Genomic DNA, 22,672 nt, shown 5'->3' on the forward strand with positions numbered 1-22,672 from the left:
TTGAAGTTTCTTGTAGGTGCTGTATTGAGAATTTTCTTAATTAATTTAGTTTTGAAACTATTCAGTTGTAGAATATGTGTTAAGTATTGCATTTCTTCTTTCCACTTTTCTTCTGTACTGGGGATGCTGTATGCTTTATCCCTTAAGGTTTTTATGAGGCCTATTTTTTGCTTGGGGTGGTGGTGTGAGGTAGTATGAAGGAATCTTCCTGTGTTTGTTGGCTTTCTATAAATGGAAAACTATAATCTGTTTTTTATTTCATTTATTTCTATAAGGATGTCTAGGAAAGGAAGTTTTTTATTTCTTCTAGTTCCAGAGTAAATTTTATGTTAGGATGTAAGTTATTAAGATAGTCTTTAAATGCAGTCAGTTCTAGTGCTGTTCCTGGCCAAATGATGAAGATGTTGTCCACATAGCGGAGCCAAATTTTCCATGTAGAGGTTTGCCAGAGCTGGTGAGAGGGGTGAACCCATTGCTAGTCCTTTTTCTTGTTCCCAGAGTTTGTCTTGGTAAAGGAAGAACGTGTTTTTTATGCAATGTTCATAGAGCTGTACAATATTTGGTGGGAAGAGATTTTCTAGGATGTTTACTGTTTCATTTCTTGGAATCTTTGTGAAAAGGCTGACCACATCTAAACTCATTAATATGCCTGAAAGATCGATGTGTATATCTTTTACTTTCTCTATGAAGTCTGTGCTGTTCTTAATGAACGATGGTGTTTTTCCTATATGTGGTAAAATCAAGTTTAAACTGTTAGTTATCTTTACCACTGAAGATATTAGTCTGACGACTAACGAAACTTACCGAGGTTTTTTTTAGTACTTGTTTAGTTTTAAAAACAGTCTTTTTTAATAAAAATGTGGTCATAAAACCGAAATAATTCAATTATATTTAGAACTGTCAATTACACGGATTCAAAATAATCTCCCTACAACTCCACACAATATTTACATCTCTCATACAGGTGTTCGAAGACACAATGGAAGTCCTGAATGGGAACCTCCTTTGGTGTCTGAGTCATGGCGTGTTGGATGTCATCAATGTTGCTGAAGCATACCCCTTTCAAGACAAACTTCACCCTTCGGAAGAGAAAAAAAGTCTGCAGGAACCAAATGTGGCAAATTGGGGGGGGGGGGGGGGGGGGGTTGATTGATCACAAATAATACTGATCCTAAATAATACTAACCATCCACTATGGTGCCATCACGAACAAATTCGCAGTGGATAATTCATCAGCAACATTGAAAAAAAAAAAAAAAATGACCACTGTTCTAACACATGATTTTTGCAACCTAACTTTCTTCCCATGGGGAGAAGATGTTCCATGGCATTCCATGCTCTGGCATTTCGTTTCCAGATCAAACTGTCTGAAAACACAAACTTTCATCACTGGTGACAATTCTTTGTGACACATCATGTTACATCATGCTCTTGATCAACTCCATGGATGAAATTTTGACAACATGCAACTCGGTGCTCTCTCTTTCATTTGGTCAACATGTGCAACATAAACCTCGAACAAATCTTCGCCTTGTGCAAATCTCTTTCTAACATTTGATCTGCCTGTTTCCTTACTGATACCAAGCTGTACAGCGAGTAGCCTAGTGGTTACTCACCTGGTGTGAGCAAAAATTTCCCTAGCTTTCACCACATTTTCATTTGTCTACAGAAACTGGCCATCCACAGTGTGGTTCATCCTCCAGGCTCTCTCCCCTCTTTAATACCAGCAATACACCTCTGCACAGCTCAGTCATCATAAACTTTTTTTTAGGTCGTGGTACACTTGTGTAGCAGTTTTATCTAATTTACAGTAAAATTTTATCACAGCTCTTTTGCTTCATGACAAAATTTCTGACACACTCCAGTCACACACACTTACTTCAACGGCTGCTACACAAAAACTGCTGCATCAGCCAACTCGAAAGTTGCACCTGCAATTACAACGCACTAGTGATCAAAACTATAAACACATTTTTTACTTTTATTCAAAGGGCTCTTATAAAAAAATTAATCTCATTACTTAATGGGCACACTGTGTTATTCATTTATTTTCATGTGATCACAGATTAGGTGAAGTATCATTATACATTTTTGATCTTTCTTCATTTTGCAATTTGGCCAAAAAAGTTATTAAATTTAAAACACACTACAAACTAACCACCCGACCAGCCTGGTTGGCCAAGTGGTTAGCGTATCTGCTCTCAAGCCAAAGGACTGCAGGTTCAAATCCCACCATGGGCATGGATGTTAGTGATTGTCTGTGGAAATAGTAGTGGTGATCGGCGGTAAATGCCATTAGTGTAGTTGCAGTCAGTTGTAGAGCAGGTGCCCTCCATCGATGAGTCTTTGGACTCCCTGGAGGTGTCAAATAATAATAATAATAATAATAAATTTCATATAAATATTATAAGTTTATTTTTCATCATCATCAAATTCCTGACATTTACCTTCAAGGGGTGTACATATGATAGTACTACATGAAAAATTTACATCATTACTATCTTCCTATCTAAAATTTTACTCCAAATCAATCTATTACTTGTCAAGACTCCAACATTGTCAGATCTTACATTTTTATCTTCTAAGGCGCTTTTTACCGTATCAATCCACATATATCTTGGTCTTCCCCTGGGTCTTTTTCTTTCCAACCTGGCAGAGAACGCTCATTTTGCTAATCTTTCCTCTCCCATTCTGTTTAAGTGGCCATACCACCCGAGATTAGATCTGCTAACAATGTCAAGTGCTTTCCTAATATCCTCGTTTTTAATAAGATATTGACATTGATGCCATCTGTTCATGCCTCAAATCTTTCTCAGGACTCTCATATCTGCAGTCTCTAGTCTTTGGTCAAGTGTTTTACTTCTAATCCAGCTCTCAGATCCATAAGTTAAAACTGGTTTGAATACTGTCTTGTATACTGCTAATTTAGTGTTCCGGCTAATTTCTCTCTTATTCCATATGAATTTATTCAATTGACTTCCTACCATAAAATCTTTGTTGATTCTGTTGTCTATTTCTATATTGAATTTACCATCTACACTAAAAATCGTGCCTAAATAGCTGAAATGTTTTACTTGTTCCACAGGTTCTCCATTCACAATGCAGTTGATATTTTCAATGATTCTGCCTATTTTCATTGTCTTTGTCGTTTTACTGCTGATCTTCATACCATACCTATTACAACAGTTATTCAATCTAGTCAGGGAATCTTGCAGACTTGTAGAGGATTTATTTAGAAGTATAACATCATCTGCATAAAGCAAAGAGCTGACATTAACATCTCCAATTTTGATATCAGATTTAATACCACTTTCCTTCATAATGTGATCCATATAGATAATGAATAACAGAGGGGATAATGTACATCCTTGTCTCAGACCAGATTTAACATTAAACCATCTCCCTGTACTTCTTTCAATTCTAACTGCTGACTTACAACTCAAATAAAGACTAAGTATTGCTTGATATAATGCCCCATCGACACTATATAACTGCAGCGTATTGAATAGCTTCTCTCTTGGCACCTTGTCATATGCCTTTTCCAAATCTATAAAACTTAAATACAGATCTCTGTTATATTCCCATGCTTTCTCGACTATTTGTCGTAAAGTGAAGACCTGATCCTGACAGCCTCTATTTGGTCTGAATCCAGCTTGTTCTTCACCAAGTTTCCCTTCCACAATCCTTCTTAACCATTTCTCAAGTATACTGGAATAAATCTTACCAGGAACACTCAGTAAAAAATGTCTCTGTAATTCTCACATTTAGTTTTATTTTCCTTTTTATATATGGTACCATGAGAGCTCTACTCCAATCATCTGGAATTCGTTCCTCTGAACTATGCAGTGCAGCCACTGTAAGACTTTTATACCTCCATACTTGAGCATTTCTGTTCGAATGTCATCTACCCCAGCTGCCTATTCACATTTCAGACTTTTGATGGTTTTTTCTACTTCAAGTATGGATATGTATTCCTGATGGCATGCTGGAAAAAACCATCAAAAGTTTTATTTTCATTTAGTTTAGTTTCATTTAGCAATTTTTCAAAGTAATTACTCAATACTTCAAGGATATCTTTTTCTCCGGTTTTCAAGCCACCTTTATCATCTCTAATTCTTTTACGGCACTCTTTCTTCCATTTCTGAGCTTCTTCAACAACCTCCAGAATATCTTGCCACCTACTTGATATTTATTTTCTATGTTTTTACCAAAGTCTTCCCATGACTTTTGTTTAGCTATTTTTACACAATATTTAGCTTTCTTACAGTTGTGTCCATATTCTCTAAGAGTACAAGCTGACTTAATTGCCAGGAACTTTTGATATGTTTTCTTCTTTTCCTTCACTGCCTCTTTAACTTCCTGTGTCCGCCATGGAGTTCTGATTTTTCTATTCTTGCAGTGGATTCATCACATGCCTCTCTGGCTGAATCAATCAGTGTTTTCTTCAGAGCTTGCCATTGAATCTATAAGGTTTGATTCCTGTTCTCAAACTCTTTCATTTACGTCTTGTGTTTGTATATTTCAGTTTGAATATGTATATGAATATTTTATCCTGCTCAAGACTAAATGGTGATCACTTCCAATTTCAAGTCCTCTGTACTTCCTCTCTGGTGTCCTGCACCAGAGAGAAAGCATCACTTCAACAATAACACAGTCAATGAGACTTTTCTTATTCCTTGCATATTCTCTCCATGTGAATTCGTGCACATTTTTATGTTGGAACATTGTGTTAGTAATAACGAGTCCATGTCCTGAGTAGAAATCCATCAATTATTGCCGTTATTATTAGCTTTGCTCTTTTCTCCAAATTTTCAAAAAATATTTTTGTCTATGTCTGACAATCATTTCCAACTCTGCTATTTAGATCCCAAACAAGGACCAACTTTTCCTTTTTCATTGTGTCGGGTGCATTCTCTAAAGCTTCAAAATATTCCTCCACTTCTACCTTAGTAGAATCTTCTGTGGGACAATAGGCATAAATAAGTCTCACTATCCAGTTTCCCCATTCTGATATTTGCCCACAACACTCTACTTGAAACTGCCTGCCATTCAAAAAGATTAGCCTCATATTTAATGTTGAATAGTATGGCTACATCTTCTTTTTCTTGATTGTCATTGCCTGAATATATAACATTTTCTATTTATTCCTCAGAAAGATCTCATCAGTTTTTGTCTTTTTTGTTTCAGTCATCCCTATTATGTCGATCTGGTACTTATCCAATTCCTCAGGTAGCTCCATTTCTTTGCCATTTAGGCTTCTTATGTTGATAGTACCAATCTTGAACTCAGATGATGATGTTAATTTGGGGTGTGTTTTAGGATTTGTTCCAGTAGCTGACTTTTCACTCTTTGCCCTGGTTCCCTGGTGAAAACAATATGGGAACCTTGTTTAACTAGGTGACGCTCCAGCCGGCATGAAATTCTGCCATGTTGTACCATCATTTTATTTGTGGTTTAACCAATAAGAATAGAATTTGGTTGGCTAAATCTCAAATTGCCAGCTATTTTGAACAAAAAATATACATCATTAAAAATTTTTAATTTTTTTTTTTCGCCAAAACATTTGTTATTAAAATTTAATTCAGTATGATTTTGGTCAAATTTAAAAACAAATATTTGGCACTTAGGTGCATCCCTAACTTTAAATTACATATATATTACACTGATGGGATTAGAAGGGATCAAGAAGTGATGGTTGTTAAGGGATTGATGTTTAGGAGACATATTACTAGAGCTGTAAGGATTATACAGATAATTGCTGCAATGACAAGGATGTTAACAAGTCAAAATAAGGCAATGGCCAGGCTAGATTTAGAATCTACTATACTCGAACCTGATCTAAAGGACTTTCTAAAGGATGGAAAGATGGAGAAGGTTCAGAATTAAAAACAAAGATAGTAGTGGAACTAGCTACTGATTCCAAGAAAAAGGGTGCAGAGCAGTAGGAGGAGGAAAAGATGTGATATGATTGATATATTTTAAGTTAGTGCAAGCTAATCAAGCAGATATCACAAGAAGAGCTATTTCAGAGAAAGATGAAGAACAAGAGGTCATTTCCTGGAAGCTGGAAAAAAATGTGGTGAAACAGAATTAGATGTAGATTTCTTACATGGAAAACAGTGGAGGAGAAAGAGGGTATTTTATTCAAGGATAGCATCACTGAAATTTAAACATGAGGATGTGGTAAAGAATCTTGTATTTTTGAACTCAAATTTTTTGAATGAGAAAAATTTGAGTAATGGTGCCTTTAGAAATGGTGTGCTTCCACAGTACAATTGCCAAAAGAAAGACTGTTATAAGTTAGATTCTAGTTGCTGACTAGTACTTTTTCCAAGCATTTTTTCAGCCAGTTCCCAAATTAGTCAATCTTTGACAAAGGCAAGAAGAGCACTCCTCCTGGGAATGAGGATTTGTAAACTAAAATTCAAGAAATTGAATCATATAACTCACACTATTTCAGACAATATATACAGGCATTTGCATTCATCTGTCATTCATAACAAGTGAGAATATTAGTTGATATGTAAAGAAATCAGAAGAGGTGGTTCAAGTTTAATCATCAGTTTTATTTATATAATGCTGATTCTATGGCATGCTTTATGTTAATTTTTTTCATTACCTTACCTATCATACCTATTAGAGCATGCCAGTCATTACAACTGTGTTTTTGTCAACTATCACTGATTTTGTTGTGATGGAATACAACCAATAAGAGGATAGGATATTCACTTATTTTATTTCTGCAAAGCATTCAGGAGTACCACAAAATAATCAACCAACTGTGATGCAGTAACCTAAAATAGATGCACAGTTGTCACTGGCTTATTTCATAACCATTAATGGAACAGTGGATATGAAAACTTGGATAGTTCATAAAGAAGTATTACACTTTTTTTTTTTTTTTAATTTTCCTAAACAATATAATTCTTTATATTTTCTAAAAATACAACCTAAACATGTGACTGCTTTTATTCACTTGCACTGCTTCATGAGAAACTGAGAAAAACATGAGAAACAGAGGAACAATTAGTCACAGCAATAGCATATTCACCAGCCAAGTCTTGAGCATCAGCCAGGAACTCTGTCTATATCAGGAGGACACATTTTACAAACTGATCAATATATTATTATTATTATGAACTCGATATCTCTAAAGAGCCCAAGACTCATCGTATGAGGTCCACACTAACAACCATTTCATTCGCAATATAGATATTATACCTCCTATAATGCATCCAAAGACTCACAATGAGAATTCAAACCTATCACACTTCTCCTTAATCTCATTTTTCAACAAAGAAGAAGTGATGAGCACATCAGATAACCAATTCCACTCATTATTCTTGTTGAGAGGCTTATACGCTGGTTAAACATGATAACTAATATTTAAGGAATTGACAGCGTATACTAGAAATATAGATTAAATAAACTTTAATATATACTTTCCGATATTTCGGCGAACGTCACGTTGCCATCTTCTTGGGAACTTACTACAAAGACACGTGCACACAAGTACTAATAACAGCAAATGAGACCGAAGCTAGGAAGCTAGCGTTTTCCTAAAGTCCTGATGGTGCCCCCTGGCGGGCTATATTGGTAGTTCTTGGCCTTTGGGCTGAAGTTCTTCTGATAAAAGTTTCCCAAATTTGGGGCAGTCTCATGCATCCAAATTTGTTGAGGTTTGGCATGTTCCTAAGGGCCGAGGCTGATTCCATGAATAGTCTTTCATACTTGGACTTGCTGCGGTGTATTACTGTGGCTTTCTTCCATCTTATTCTGTGGCGAGTATCCAGAGCGTGGTCTGCAAGCCCAGAGTGGCTGTACTGGTGAAATCGGATGTAATCCTTGTGTTCTGAGATTCTGATATTTGCTGTCCTGCCTGTTTGGCCAAAGTAGGACAGTTTACAGCTGCAAGGGACCTGGTATACACCAGGTAGGTCTAGGGGAAGTGGTTGGTCTTTAGTGGAGCGGATAAGGGATGCCAGTTTCCTATGTGGTCTGTAACAAGTGGTCAAGTCATGTTTTTTTAAGATTTTATTGATTTTTTCCGAGGTGCCTCGGATGTAGGGAATGGTGATGGATTTAGAGTAATCTTTTTTGTGAAGGGGAGGGGGTGGTGGGTTGTGGATAACTGGGTTAAGTATTTTTTGGATTTTTTGGAGGGGGTAGCCGTTGGCTGAGAAAGTGTCACGGATGTGATTTAGTTCAGTGGTTGGGGCTTGATCATTAGAACAGATTATTTTTGCCCTGTTGAATAATGTTTTAATAACTCCATATTGTTGTGAGGGGAGGTGGTGGGATTGTTGGTGAATGTATCTGCCTGTATGGGTGGGTTTTCTATAAACTGAGAAAACCAAGGTTCCATCAGGTTGGTGGGTGACTAGTGTGTCTAGGAAGGGAAGGTTATTGTTTTCCTCTTTTTCCAGGGTGAATTTGATTCTAGGGTGTTGGTTGTTTAAGTGTGTTAGGAAGGAGAGGAGTAAATCCGGGCCATGTGGCCAAATAGCGAAAATATCATCAACGTAGCGAAGCCATATGGTAGGTTTTTGTGGGGCTGAGTTTAGGGCTTTCTCTTCAAACGTCTCCATGAAGAAGTTGGCCAAGGGTGGGGAAAGTGGTGAACCCATTGTCCCCTCTATCTGTTTGTAGAATTTTTCCTGCCAAACGAAATAGCCTGAGTTCATTGTAAACTGAAATAGGGCTGAGATATCAGGAGGAAATTTAGCTTGGATTAGCTCTAAGGTTTCTTTGAGGGGGACATTCGTGAATAGGGAGGAGACATCAAAACTGACCATTATGTCATTATGTTGGAGTGTAAGGTTTTCTATACTGGCTTTGAAGTGGGCTGAGTTATTTATGTGTGATGGTGTATTGCCAGTATAGTGTGAGAGCGCTTTGGGTAAATGCTTGGCTAGTTTGTAAGTGGGGGAATCAATGCCATCCACTATGGGACGTAATGGCACATTTTCTTTGTGTATTTTTGGGAGCCCATATATGCGGGGGGGGGGGGGGGGGGTCTAGAGTTATAGGGTTTTAGTCTGTTGGTAATCTCCACAGGCCAAGAAGTGACCTTCTTAAGGAGCCTATGGAGTTTTCTAATTTGTGAGTTGGTGGGATTGTAATCAATGGGGAGGTAAGTGGAATGATCTAATAATAAAGCCTTGAGCTTACCTGTGTAGTCTTTAAGATTGAGTACCACAGTGGCGTTCCCCTTATCCGCTTTGGTGATCACTATTTTTTTGTTTCTCTTCAATTCTTGTAGTGCCTTGTATTCACTAATGGATATGTTGGATTTTGGAGGTTTTGCTTTATTGAGAATACAGGCTACATCCAATCTAATATCGTTGGCGATGTGGTTTGGAAGTTGGCGAATCCCACGTTCAATTTGGATCATTAATTCCGTATATTCGTATACGGCCGGTAATTTCTTAGGAGCAATGCCGAAGTTGTGACCACGTGACAGAGCGTGGAGTGCTTCTGGCTTTAAGGTAGCTGACGAAAGGTTAACAACAGTGTTGGTTTGTAGTTTAGGTTTGGATGCCGAGTTCTTTATTAATTTATCAAACTTGTTGATATGTCGGCTCCGTACTCATTCAAATTCTTTTTTAGCTGCCGTACACGAGACGTCATGTAGGACCGACCAAAGCTCGTGATTCAGCGTAAGTGAAAGCTCATTTTCTAGCGTTGAAATAGCTCTGTTTATGTCAGCTAGGGAACCACGTGTAGCAGTAATTTGCTCCCGAAGTAATGCCTGGCTAGCGCGGTTGTAAATACGGAGAGCTTTCTGTGAGATGAAGTGGTGTTTAAATTTAACACAGTTCGGGATGACTTGATTATCCCGGCAGTGTTTTAGGAATGCCAGACGGTTAAGTTGTCTGGATAACTTCAGCTTCAGTTTGCCGTAATGGCGGGCCTTGCGTGCGAAGAGATCTCCGTGGATGATCATTATTCTTGTTGAGAGGCTTATATGCTGGTTAAACATGATAACTAATATTTAAGGAATTGACAGCGTATACTAGAAATATAGATTAAATAAACTTTAATATATACTTTCCGATATTTCGGCGAACGTCACGTTGCCATCTTCTTGGGAACTTACTACAAAGACACGTGCACACAAGTACTAATAACAGCAAATGAGACCGAAGCTAGGAAGCTAGCGTTTTCCTAAAGTCCTGATGGTGCCCCCTGGCGGGCTATATTGGTAGTTCTTGGCCTTTGGGCTGAAGTTCTGATAAAAAAAAAAAAAATCAGCTAACGCCTTTTTATTCCCGTAAACGGGAGTAGGCGAGGCCATTTAGCCCTATCTAACTTTTGGAGACTGAGTGGGCAGTTCAATCTCCACTGGTACCCAATCAGAGACAGATGGCCCAAGGCTATCACTAATTAAGCGGTACGCAGTGAAGAGAGACGGCTCAAATGTGCCGCCATCTCGTGGTCCCTGACCCTAACACAATATATTTAATGTCTGAAATAATGTGGGTTCTACGGTCGATTTTCTTGAGTTTACAGGACGAAAAACCCGAGTTTCCGGGAGGAAAAACCTGCTTGCCCGTGCCAGAGATCGACTAACTCGGGAACCGGTCGAAAAAAGGCTTAGAAAAATTTCCTCTAGTCGCCGACTAGACTCGAAACCAGCCCTTCCTTCGTGCGGCCAAGCGCGGTGGTATGCAAACGCCACATCCACTGAGCTACACAGGCTCTATAAGTTCTTCTGATAAAAGTTTCCCAAATTTGAGGCAGTCTCATGCATCCAAATTTGTTGAGGTTTGGCATGTTCCTAAGGGCCGAGGCTGATTCCATGAATAGTCTTTCATACTTGATTTGGGAAACTTTTATCAGAAGAACTTCAGCCCAAAGGCCAAGAACTACCATTATAGCCTGCCAGGGGGCACCATCAGGACTTTAGGAAAACGCTAGCTTCAGTCTCATTTGCTGTTATTAGTACTTGTGTGCACGTGTCTTTGTAGTAAGTTCCCAAGAAGATGGCAACGTGACGTTCGCCGAAATATCGGAAAGTATATATTAAAGTTTATTTAATCTATATTTCTAGTACACGCTGTCAATTCCTTAAATATTAGTTATCAATTCCACTCATCATTCAACTCCCTTCCTCAGGAAAAAAATATGGCATTCAAGTAGTTTTTTTTTTTTTCAGTGAAATTTTCATGTAAAACTATTATTTGTAAAATGTTTAAATGGTATAGCAAAATCATCAAAAATAACGTTACTTTTCAAATTTTTGTGCATTACATAAAATTGGTTGATTCCTTCACCTAGTGGCATATGTATCCCAATTACCTAGTGATATTTAGTTTTATAATAATCATCCTACATTATCCACAAAAACAGCAAAAGAAAATAAAGTACTCATTACAATTAGTAATTGCTCCCCTTCCTCTTAAATTCTCCAAAAATATCAAAGTAGCACTACATACAATTATAAACTGCAGTAACCATTTATATTTTCTACGACTAAAAATTTTTTTTATTTTTTAATTCAAATAGATGTTGCTTTGAAAAAGTGAAAGATGGGATGCAAAATCTATAGAAAGAAAAATTTATATGTTGTTCTAATCATCAAATCAATCCAATGAACTTGTGATGGTTTCCTATGAAGGTTATGAATGGACTGAGGGGTAACGTGTCAAAATAAAGTTACATGATTTCTTATTTCTTCCTTTTTAATCCAGATAATTTCCAAATAACAAGAGCAAAGGAATAGTAAGTCTTTTCTTGGAAATAAAGTCTGAAACTAAAAGTTTTTTTCTTGGATAAAAGAACAGAAAGATAATCTTCAATCTTAGAATAGATTTCACTTTGAAATAGGTTGTCAGGATTTTGTACTGTATACAGTGCTAAAATAAAATTTCTACTTTTGTTTTGTTGTGTAGTATAACAGGAAGAAATCAGTGTTAGTATGGTTTTATTCACTAGGATTTTTTTTTTTTTCAAAAAAAAAAGAGAGAGAGAAATAATAAAAATTAAAGAAATAACACAAGAAGCACAACTAACAATCTGTCATGTCCCACCCAACTGGCAAGTGTGGCATGATACAATTCCACAAGGTCAAGCATGAACATGTTAACAAAAGCATAGGTCAATATGTTTTTAATGTTGTGGCGTATGTATTGGTAGGACTGTACATTCAATTGACCAGGTCTAGGAATGCACAACTGTCACTCACTCACTCACACACACACACACACACACACACACACACACACACACACACACAATAGCATATCTGAATCCTTGGGTTCCAATGGAAACAAAAATCATCATCATCATGCATATCAAGGATTTAGGCCTAGCATGGCCTGTTCTGGCCTTAGAAGTCATCGTTGAATCATTTAAGAGGACGTCCTGGTTTTCTTTTTCCTAATGGTTTGTACTCTAAGGCTTGTTTTGGTAATCTTTCTATTTTCATTATTTGAACATGTTCCATCCATTTATATTTTTTAATTTTTTCTATTACTGATTCTTGGTTTAATTCTTTCATAATTTCTTCGTTTCTTTTGTGATCAAATAGAGTGATATGGTATGAAGGTCAGCAATAAAAAGACAAAGACAAGAGCAAATAACAAAATAACAAAAAAGGAATAGTAAGTCTTTTCTTGGAAATAAAGTCTGAAACTAAAAGTTCTTTCTTGGATAAAAGAATAGAAAGATCCAAGTCGAGTAGCTTGTAGAGGTGAACTGGATTCAAATATACAAATATTATGGAGGAAAAAAAAGAAAAGTACTAGAAAACAAAAACCAGACCAAATGGCAAAATCTGAAGAAAGCAATAACTGGAGAAGTGATCTTTTGCAAAAAAAAAAAGAAATAAATTGGCAAATTAATATTAAAACTTACCTTCTTTAATACTAACTCTGTACTAAATTAATACTAAAAATTATCAACTCTCTACTATGAGCACACAATTGATTATATATATATTATTAATTATTTTTGAGAAACACAACTCTACACTCTAGGCCATTCTAGCTTAAGTTAGACAAAAAAAAATGCTGGAGCTTAATCAAGTAATTTGGAATAAATATGTCCCTTATGTTTATTTTCATTACAAAAAACAAGAGATCCCATTTCATTATGTATTAAGTATAAAATATTTATTTTTTGTTTAGTGTCAATTATTTATGTTTTTGTATATTTATATTACCATTCTTATTATTTATTGTATGCAGCCATTATTACATGCACCCACTGCGTGTTCTCTATTTTACTCCTCGAATGTTTGTTCAGTGTGCTGAGAGCAGTGATTAAAGAAAGTTGTGTTGAAGCTCATACCATTTATTTAACTACCCAGTGACTCAGCTTTCACTGAAATCTCTCAACATTCAAAGGTAACAAATATGCACAAACAGTTCAGTGTATTATTTATTCCCTATTTTTTTTATGAACATGTTCAATTCTACTGTCCCTAAATTGTGCTGCCCGGGTTCATTGCTCCCCAGTAAAGAACAGGCCTGAGAAAGCATCTGGAGTAAATGACCAGAAATGGTCAACTTTGGAAATATAAAAGTCTTATAGTGGCTGCACTGCATAATTCAAGATCAGAAAACATTGAATTCTGGATAACTGGAATAGAGCTTTATAGGACCCCTCTATGAAAAAAGGAAAATAAAAATTTCCAGACAAATTTTCCTACTGAGTGTTCCAAGTAAGATTCAAGCAAGCATCATCATCATCAAATTCCTGCCATGTACCGTCAAGGGGGTGTACAAGATATGATAGTACTACATGAAAAATTTACATCATTACTAACTTCCTATCTACAATTTTCCTCCAAAACAGTCTGTTATTACTTGACAAGATTCCAACATTATCAGGTCTTATATTTCTATCATCTAAGACACTTTGTACCATATCAATCCACCTATATCTTGGTCTTCTCTGGGTCATTTTCCTGCTAACCTGGCAGAGAACACTTGTTTTGTTAATCTTTCCTTGCCCATTCTGTTTAATGACCATACCACCTAAGATTAGCTCTGCCAACGCATTCCTGGATGTTGACAATGTCAAATTCTTAACAAATATCTTCATTTTTAATATGATATTGCAACTGATGCCATCTGTTCATGCCTCAAATCTTTCTCAGGACTCTCATATCTGCGGTCTCTAATCTTTGGTCAAGTGTTTTATTTCTGACCCAGTTCTCAGATCCATAAGTTAAAATTGGTTTGAACATTGTCTTGTATACGGCTAATTTAGTGTTCCGGCTAATTTTTCTCTTATTCCATATGAATTTATTCAACTGACTTCCTACCATACCAGCTTTGTTGATTCTGTTGTCTATTTCTATATTGAATTTACCATCTTCACTAAAAATCGTGCCTAAATAGCTGAAATGTTTTACTTGTTCCACAGGTTCTCCATTCACAATGCAGTTGATATTTTCAATGATTCTGCCTATTTTCATTGTCTTTGTCGTTTTACAGCTGATCTTCATACCATATCTATGACAACAGTTATTCAATTTAGTCAGAGAATCTTGCAGACTTGTAGCGGATTTATTTAGCAGTATAACATTGTCTGCATAAAGCAAAGAGCCGACATTAACATCTCCAATTTTGATATCATATTTAATACCGCTTTCCTTCATAATGTGATCCATATAGATAATGAACAACAGAGGAGATAATGTACATCCTAGTCTCACACCAGATTTAACGTTAAACAATCTTCCTGTACTTCCTTCAATTCTAACTGCTGACTTACAACTCAAATAAAGACTAGGAATTGCTTGATATAATGCCTCACTGACACCATACAACTGCAGCGTATTGAATAGCTCCTCTCTTGGCACCTTGTCATATGCCTTTTCCAGATCGACAAAACTTAAATACAGATCTTTGTTATATTCCATTGCTTTCTCGACTATTTGTCGTAAAGTGAAGATCTGATCCTGACAGCCTCTATTTGGCCTGAATCCAAGCTTTTCTTCCACAATTCTTCTCAACCGTTTCTCATGTATACTTGCATAAATCTTACCAGGAATACTCAGTAGGGAAATACCTCTGCAATTCTCACATTCAGTTTTATTTCCCTTTTTATATATGGGTACTATGAGAGCTCTACTCTAATCATCAGGGATTCGTCCCTCGGCCACTGTATGACTATTATACCTCTATACTTCAGCATTTCTGGTCGAATATCATCTACTCCTGCTGCCTTTCCACATTTCAAGCTTTTGATGGCTTTTTCTACTTTAAGTATGGATATGTATTCCTGACTGTATGCCTGTTGAGTGTTTTTTACCACTGTGCTATCACTGCTTGTTTCATTATTCCATACTTCAAGGATTTCTTTTTTCTCCCGTTTTCATGTCACCTTTATCATCTCTAACTCCTAACTCCTTTTACAGCACTCTTTCCTCCATTTCTGAGATTTTTCAACAACTCCATATTTATTTTCTATGTTCTTGCCAAAGTCCTCCCATGACTTTTGTTTAGCTAGTTTTACACAGTGTTTAGCTTTCTTACATTTGTCTCTGTATTCTCTAAGAGCACAAGCTGACTTATTTGCCAGGAACTTTTGATATGCATTCTTCTTTTCCTTCACTGACTCTTTAACTTCCTGCGTCCACCATGGAGTTCTGATTTTTCTATCCTTGCAGACAACTTCACATGCCTCTCTGGCTGAATCAATCAGGGTTTTCTTCAAGGCCTGCCACTGAATCCTCAAGGTTTGTTTCCTGTTCTCAAACCCTTTCTTTTTTTCTTCAATAATCTTTGTGTGTTTTAGTCTACAGTTCACATCTGAGAGCTTCTCAACTTTTATTCTCTTTAAAACTTTCTTACATGTAATTCTTTTCAATATGAAATTCAATTTTATCCTGCTCTAGACTAAATAGTGATCACTTCCAATTTCAAATCCTCTGTACACTCTGGTGTCCTGCACCAGGGAGAAAACATCACTATCAACAATAACATAGTCAATGAGACTTTTCTTATTCCTTGCCTCTTCTCTCCATGTGAATTTGTGCACATTTTTATGTTGGAACATGGTGTTAGTAATAACCAGTCCATGTCCTGAGCAGAAATCCAACAGGTATTTACCATTATTATTAGCTTTGCTCTTTTCTCCAAATTTTCCCAAAATATTTTTCTTACAATCATTTCCTACTCTGTTATTTAGATCCCCAACAAGGACCATACTTGAGAAAGAGCAAAGAAAATTTATGGGAGAAGAACTTGGGTAAGAAAAATCTGGATTTAAGCATAGAGTTATCATACAGGTGTTAGAAGTAAATTAAGTGTAATCTTCAGGACTTCCTAACCAAACTGAAGAATTGCTGTAACAAGACTGAAATGGAAATCAACCAAGTGAGAATAAGATAAAAATTATCCAAAACACTAAACTACAAAAGATAGTGTTCGACTAATTTTAACTTAAGAGTTAGGACAGAATGAAAACAGTTCACCAAAGACCAGAGATGAGATTTTTGAGAAAAATTAGTGGAGTGAAAAGATGACATCAGTGGCAGAATCATATTAAAAAGGAAGATATCAGAAAGGAATCCAACAATGTTAGCATTCAAGGATGTGTATAGAGCTAATCTATAGTGGTATGGTCACATAAATATGATAAGATGAATAACGGTTAGACAGGTGTTAGATGAAAGGAGTCAGGAAAAAGACCCAGAAGATAAATGAAATCTAGATGGACTGAAATATGGCTTCTGTTTAGCAAGTTTTATACAGAGCTTTTCTAGTGGAGAGCTTGCTATAGTCAATTTTTTTTAGAATAGCACTATGCTTGAGACCTTTAATCATGACCTTTTGGTAGCCTGTTATGACAGCATTTACTACAGTGAAAAACAATTTTTTTCATGAAAAAGTGACCAAAATGAGTGCCTAAGAGAGGAGACATCATGAAGCACAGTGTCTCCTCATATACAGCATCAAGCATTATAGGGAATTTTCTGGTGCACCACCTGAAAGGTAAGAACAGTATTTTGGGGGTGGCCAAATTTTGCATTTAAAGTTTTATGAGTTGTATAACTGAGAAGCAGTGTTTTAAACAAACAAACAAAACAAATGATATTCAAGGCTGACAAGACTGTGGACATGACATGTTTGCAATAGATGTGATATATTTGTGTGGTCCATCTTGATGTGATGCTATTCTGCAGTTAGTGGAGGGTGGCATAAAGGGCCTAAAGCACACTGTGAAGATTTTTTGAGAAGGGCAACTTAAAAGGTATGTCTATCCAGTAGATAAAAAGAAATATTATTGAGCATTTTTGTGGTAAATGAATACTTACCAGCAAAATAAATGAATGAATTTTGTAGATTACTTATCAGATTGATAAAATGTGATACGAACAATTGAAATAAACCTTAATATGATAATTCTGAATAAAATTTTCAGATAAAAACATGCTATTCCCCCCCCCTCTTTGTTAAAATGAAATTTCTGTAATGTAATATAGAAAATTTGAGCGTAACTCACCATTCGTAATTCATCTTGGAGGAAAAAAGAAGGAGCATTTGCTTTTGGTTTCATGTGTTCTATGTGAGCAGGATTGCCAGGAAAAACATTAAAGTCGGGTAAAATATAAGGTGGATTTTCATCTGTTGTACTACTTTCTTCCTGTGTATAAAAGTATGTTGTTCCTCCAACAGATTCCTAAAATAAAACATTAATATCATCAGTATTCATTTAAATAAAGTAGTAATCTACATGCTTCTGTAATAATGTTGGAAAAGCAGTCCAAGTTGTGAAGCATCTAAACCATATAATTTAAGGTTTCAGAAATCACTATGGATGGTTTTAAGTTCAACTTTTATTTATAACAAAAAGAAATCCATTTGCTTTTTTTCAAGCAGAGATAAGTCAGCTAATCTGAGCCTCTGTAATGCAACTGGAAAAACAATGGGACATTGTGCCCTTTGACTATAAAAGACCTGAGTTAATTCTCATCGTGATGAGAGAAACCTTTGTGGGCTTTTTGAATTGAAGGTGAGTAAGCTGATCTGTATGAAAGTAGAAGGGTTTTTCTCCTGGAAACAGCTGCATACAAGCAAATTGGCCAACAGAACAAATGTGATTTACAGAGGCAAAATAATATTGATGGATGGTGGAGTGTATTTTTTATGGTAGTACATCATAGTGTGTAGAAGTAGGATTAAGTAGAGGAGACTGAATTGCTGTGTAGTGGAGTAGCATGCCCTCCTGTAATAAGACCAAGGACTCCTTGGAGGTGTCACGTAATAATAACAAAATAATCTATGAGATGGCTGTTGTTTTTTTCTTCTTCTGGCAAAACAGACAAAATCAGCCAACATATACATGCATCTACTAACATTATAATTAACATAACAACTCACCAATAACCTCAACAAGGAGGTAAAAAATATAGGTTATTAGAATACAACATAGGTCATCAGAATACAGTCGATTTCTCCATATCTGTCCATCATGCAACATAGGATCACATTTTTTGAATCATGTTGTTTATGGTGTAGAGCATTCAATAATGATTTTGAGCTTATAATTAAACAAATAATTACACTGATGACAAACATTTAAAATAAAAATAAATAATGTAGATAGTTTTTATCTGCTGAATCTTTTTTTATCACTGGTACAAAACTTTTTACATTAATCATCTGACTATTGCTGGAAACCGAAAACACCTACAATTGCAAGTTCACTATAATGAGAGTGAACTTTAAGGCTATAATAATAATTTGTTATAGTGGATAGTTTGCTCTAGTGATTTTCCTTTAGAATAGCATTGTGCCTAGGGAGCTTTAGTCAGGACTTCTCAGCAGTTGGAGAAAATGCCAACCAGACATCTAGGTGGTAAAAAAACATTCACTGCAAGAATAAACACTGCCCCCACTCACCGGAAGTTGAAGTAGCTCTTGCCATGTTTGGTCTCCACAATAGGGTTTCCAGTTTCTGTTCCCACCACTTCTTTACACATGCAGTGGTATAGGTGATGGCCTTGCTTTACATGTTCTCAACACTATAATTAATACTAGGGAGCCAGCACCTTTTCCATTTGAGGAAAAGGTGCTGGCAAAATGGTTCCGCAAGCTAGCTGCTAGAAAGTACACAGGATCAAACCAGTCAGTAACACTGTGCAAGTCTTCCTGATCAGGTGCTGAATAATCCTGCTGCTGCTTACTCAACTAGATAATGCCTAAAATAGGTCAGAATAAAGCAGCTTGCAGAGAGCACTGCAAAGGCCACAACCAGATTGGAGCCAGGTTAGTCTTTCTGTGGGAGTTGGATCCACAAGCCTTTACCACTATTTTACATATTTTCCAAATATTCCACTACCATGAAGGTTAGGCATAGCAAACTATAGTATCACTAGAGTTTTAAAAAAATCTACAAAACAAGCAAAGGTAAAAAATATAAAAAAACTGCAAAAAAATGTATCCAAAAAAACCAACAAAATACCACATAAAAAAAGAAACACTCAACACAGACTTGGCCAAAACTAGGGTTGCAATACTAACATCAGTGATATGTGCCATCACTTACAGATTGAGTTTAGATGCCTATAGGGATCTAAAACTTAATCTGTTATTTATCACAGAACCTCAACTGGCATCCTCAGGTGCTTTTGTTAGGTCTGATGTCCCATGGAAAAGTTTATTTGCTTATCAGACCTGGACTCTCCTTTATATGATCATTTACAAGCTCAAAATTTCCTTATCATCATATGTTGCCTTTATTGTTCTCCTATTTCAGTGACTGACCTTTGATTATTTATCTCTGAAAGTTGGTTACACACGGTCTAATTATCCAAACAATGAAATAATCTCCCTGAGAAATTTCATTTCAACATCCATAATTTACACAGGTTCCTCTCAACTTCAGAGACCAAGCTAGAAGACAAGCAAAATCATCTGCTGTAAGTAATGATCTAACATCAAATCATTCACCAGCCTACTAGAATTCCAAATAATTCTCATCATTCTCTCAAAATCCTGGACTTGTTCTTAACTAGCTCATCCTCTAAATACACTCCTAATGTTAGCTCTCCTCTTGGCAACTTTAACAATCTTGTTCATGTTTCTTTTTCTACAGATCATCCTCCTCCCAGCTAATCTTGGCTTGCCCCTAGGGCACTACAACAGTACAAACTGTGATGGCCTTTATTCTGTGATATGATAATTTTGCTGATCCAATCAAATAACTGAAATTATTCTTATTAATATAATTACGGCTATTATAGCCTGTTTTTGTTTAGGAGTGCCTCCCTTATTTTAATACATTGGCTAACATTACTCAAAAAGGGATATATACATATATATTTTTAGGGCATTATGGGTGACTATAGAAGGCAAGTATAGTTTCTGGGAAAATTCCCATGTTACTCCTCTTAAACACTATTAATATAATTACGGCTATTATAGCCTGTTTTTGTTTAGAAGTGTCCCTTATTTTAATACACTGGCTAACATTACTCAAAAAGGGGCGTGTATGTGTATATATATATATTTTTTTTTAGGGTATTATTGGTGAAGAAATTATTCTTGCTAGAATGAGTGCCTATTCTCCACTCTACTCATTGCTCCCTATCCTAGTCCCAGTTATTCCCCTAAAAATATGCCAAAACAGTCCAAGACAAAAATTCAGCACACAACTCAAATTAAAAACTCCAGCTTTTCACTCTGCTTATGCCACAGCCCAAAACTATAAAAAATAAATAAAAAATCTAAAGCAGGCTTCAGAACAACCAAATGCACTAATCTTGCCTCCTGTTCTAATAACAGTTGTGCCTTCTGGTCCCTCACCAAAGCTGCTGAAAAAACTTTTGTCTTACTATGTTTCCACCTCTCATCCTGATGGTACAATGGGAACATCTAAAGATATTTCCCCATTGTACCATCAATACTCTCAAAGATAATGGAGATCACCAACAACCAGCTTCTTTACTACCTGTAGAGCAATTAGTTAATTAGTGATCACCAATATGAATTTTGTCCTTCTTAGTCAACAGCAGACTTCCCTGTTAACCTTATCTACCTTTGGACACACACACCACAAAAGATATAGAGAACATCGTGTGGTCACTCTTGATATTTCCAAGGAATACAAGCATGTTCTGGCATCAAGTTCTTACAAAGCTACCATCTTATGGTCTCCCTCCTGCCTTTTCATTGTTTATGATGGACTCTCATAGACTTCTTTATCAATGCTGGAGTATCAGGATTCTTACGCTCACCCACACTTCCTCTTATACACCAATGACCTTCTCCCATAACTTCAAATCCTAGTCATAACTTTTCTGGTGCTTTCCACTCAAGAAAACTTTGTAATACACAAATGACTGTAGCTTCAAGATCTTACTCAGATACTAATCTGTTCACTATTCTAAAGTGTAGTGAAGATAATATAATGAATTTCAATGCCATGAAAATCTATCTTATTATGCCATCAAGTCCTTATTATATTTCTATTATTCAAAAGAAAGATCCTACTTCACTCCCTCTTATTTTGATAATGTTCCAATTTCCAGTCAATATTAGTTTCTCTTCTAGACTGACTAATCATGGCATAAATATATTACACCCATTGCCTCTCCTCATCCTCAAAAAAGTGGTATTCTGTTTTGTTCAAAACGCTGCTTCTCCTCTTCTCAACTCGTAACACTTTATAAATCGCAAATCCAACAATCCTTAGAATATTGTTCTCACATTTGGAGTAGTGCACCCAAAATATCCCTAAGAGTTCTTGAATACAGAAGAAGAAAATCTGCCAAATAGGTGATCTCGCTGATACAGACTCTCTCCAATCACTTTCTCATAGGTGCTCTGTTCCTATTTAAAAATTACACACAATGGTGTGTTTGTTCTTTCAAGATATTCTAGACCACACCAATATAAAAGTGAATGTCTCTTAGCCACAAAAGTTGTTCTACCAACTCTAAATGATATTAAATTTCTATACTGAATTCTAAGCATAATTCTATACTAGTCTGATCAGAGATGTATACTGCTAATGATAATTCTCTCCTTTTTATTATTTCAAAACAATCTTAGTTTCTTAATAATCAAGAGAACTGAGTCTTCACAATAAAATAGTTTAATAATTACAAAATACATTAATTAAAGGAAAAATACACAATACACAAAGATTTGGTTCAACAAATATTTTAATCTAAGACTTAAAAATAAGAAAAGGATATGTCAATCATTCTCACACCTGATCTATCTTCTCTTATGAAAATGACAAAAACAACTAGATTTCTTTAATAAGAGAATGAAAAGTTCAACAAAGGATTTGTAAATCCTTAAATTCAAATTCCTGTGTTCCTTTTAAAGAGTCATGGATTACACCAGCAATTTTAAGTAGCCAGGTTTCTCTAAAAATCAATGAATATTGTTCTTCATCTTCAACTTTTCATTCTCCTATTATCTCCTTAAAAGTTCACAAATCTTTCTATCTATATAAAAGACTATTAGAAAAAGGAACAGCCAATAATAACTTGGCATATATATATATATATTCTCCCAAACAGTTTATAGTCATCTCTGTTCTACATAGCACATGAAAAATTATTAAAAAAAAAGTTCTTTTTCTATTTGAAAGACTTCAAACAGAATTATCCATTATAAAGAAACAAAACTGCAAGGGCTGGATGTAGATAGGCATGGGAAGTGGTCAAGGAGCATTTGCAGGAGGTTATGGCTGACTGTAT

General features: G+C 35.9%; 1 protein-coding gene across 1 annotated transcript in view; it reads right to left on the reverse strand.

Moving 5' to 3' along the window:
* PAN3 (Poly(A) specific ribonuclease subunit PAN3) overlaps nucleotides 1-22,672 on the reverse strand; it is a 339,191-nt gene that overhangs the window by 233,989 nt on the left and 82,530 nt on the right. The window contains exon 6 of the mRNA XM_090403152.1: nucleotides 17,461-17,637. Within this exon, the coding sequence (XP_090259278.1) occupies nucleotides 17,461-17,637 (177 nt within the window). The remainder of the gene's footprint in view (nucleotides 1-17,460; nucleotides 17,638-22,672) is intronic.

The sequence above is a fragment of the Typopeltis vanoorti genome, chromosome 13 (genome assembly GCF_054136105.1).
Source record: "Typopeltis vanoorti isolate ZY-2024b chromosome 13, IOZ_Tvanoo_1.0, whole genome shotgun sequence".
Lineage (NCBI taxonomy): Eukaryota > Metazoa > Arthropoda > Arachnida > Uropygi > Thelyphonidae > Typopeltis > Typopeltis vanoorti.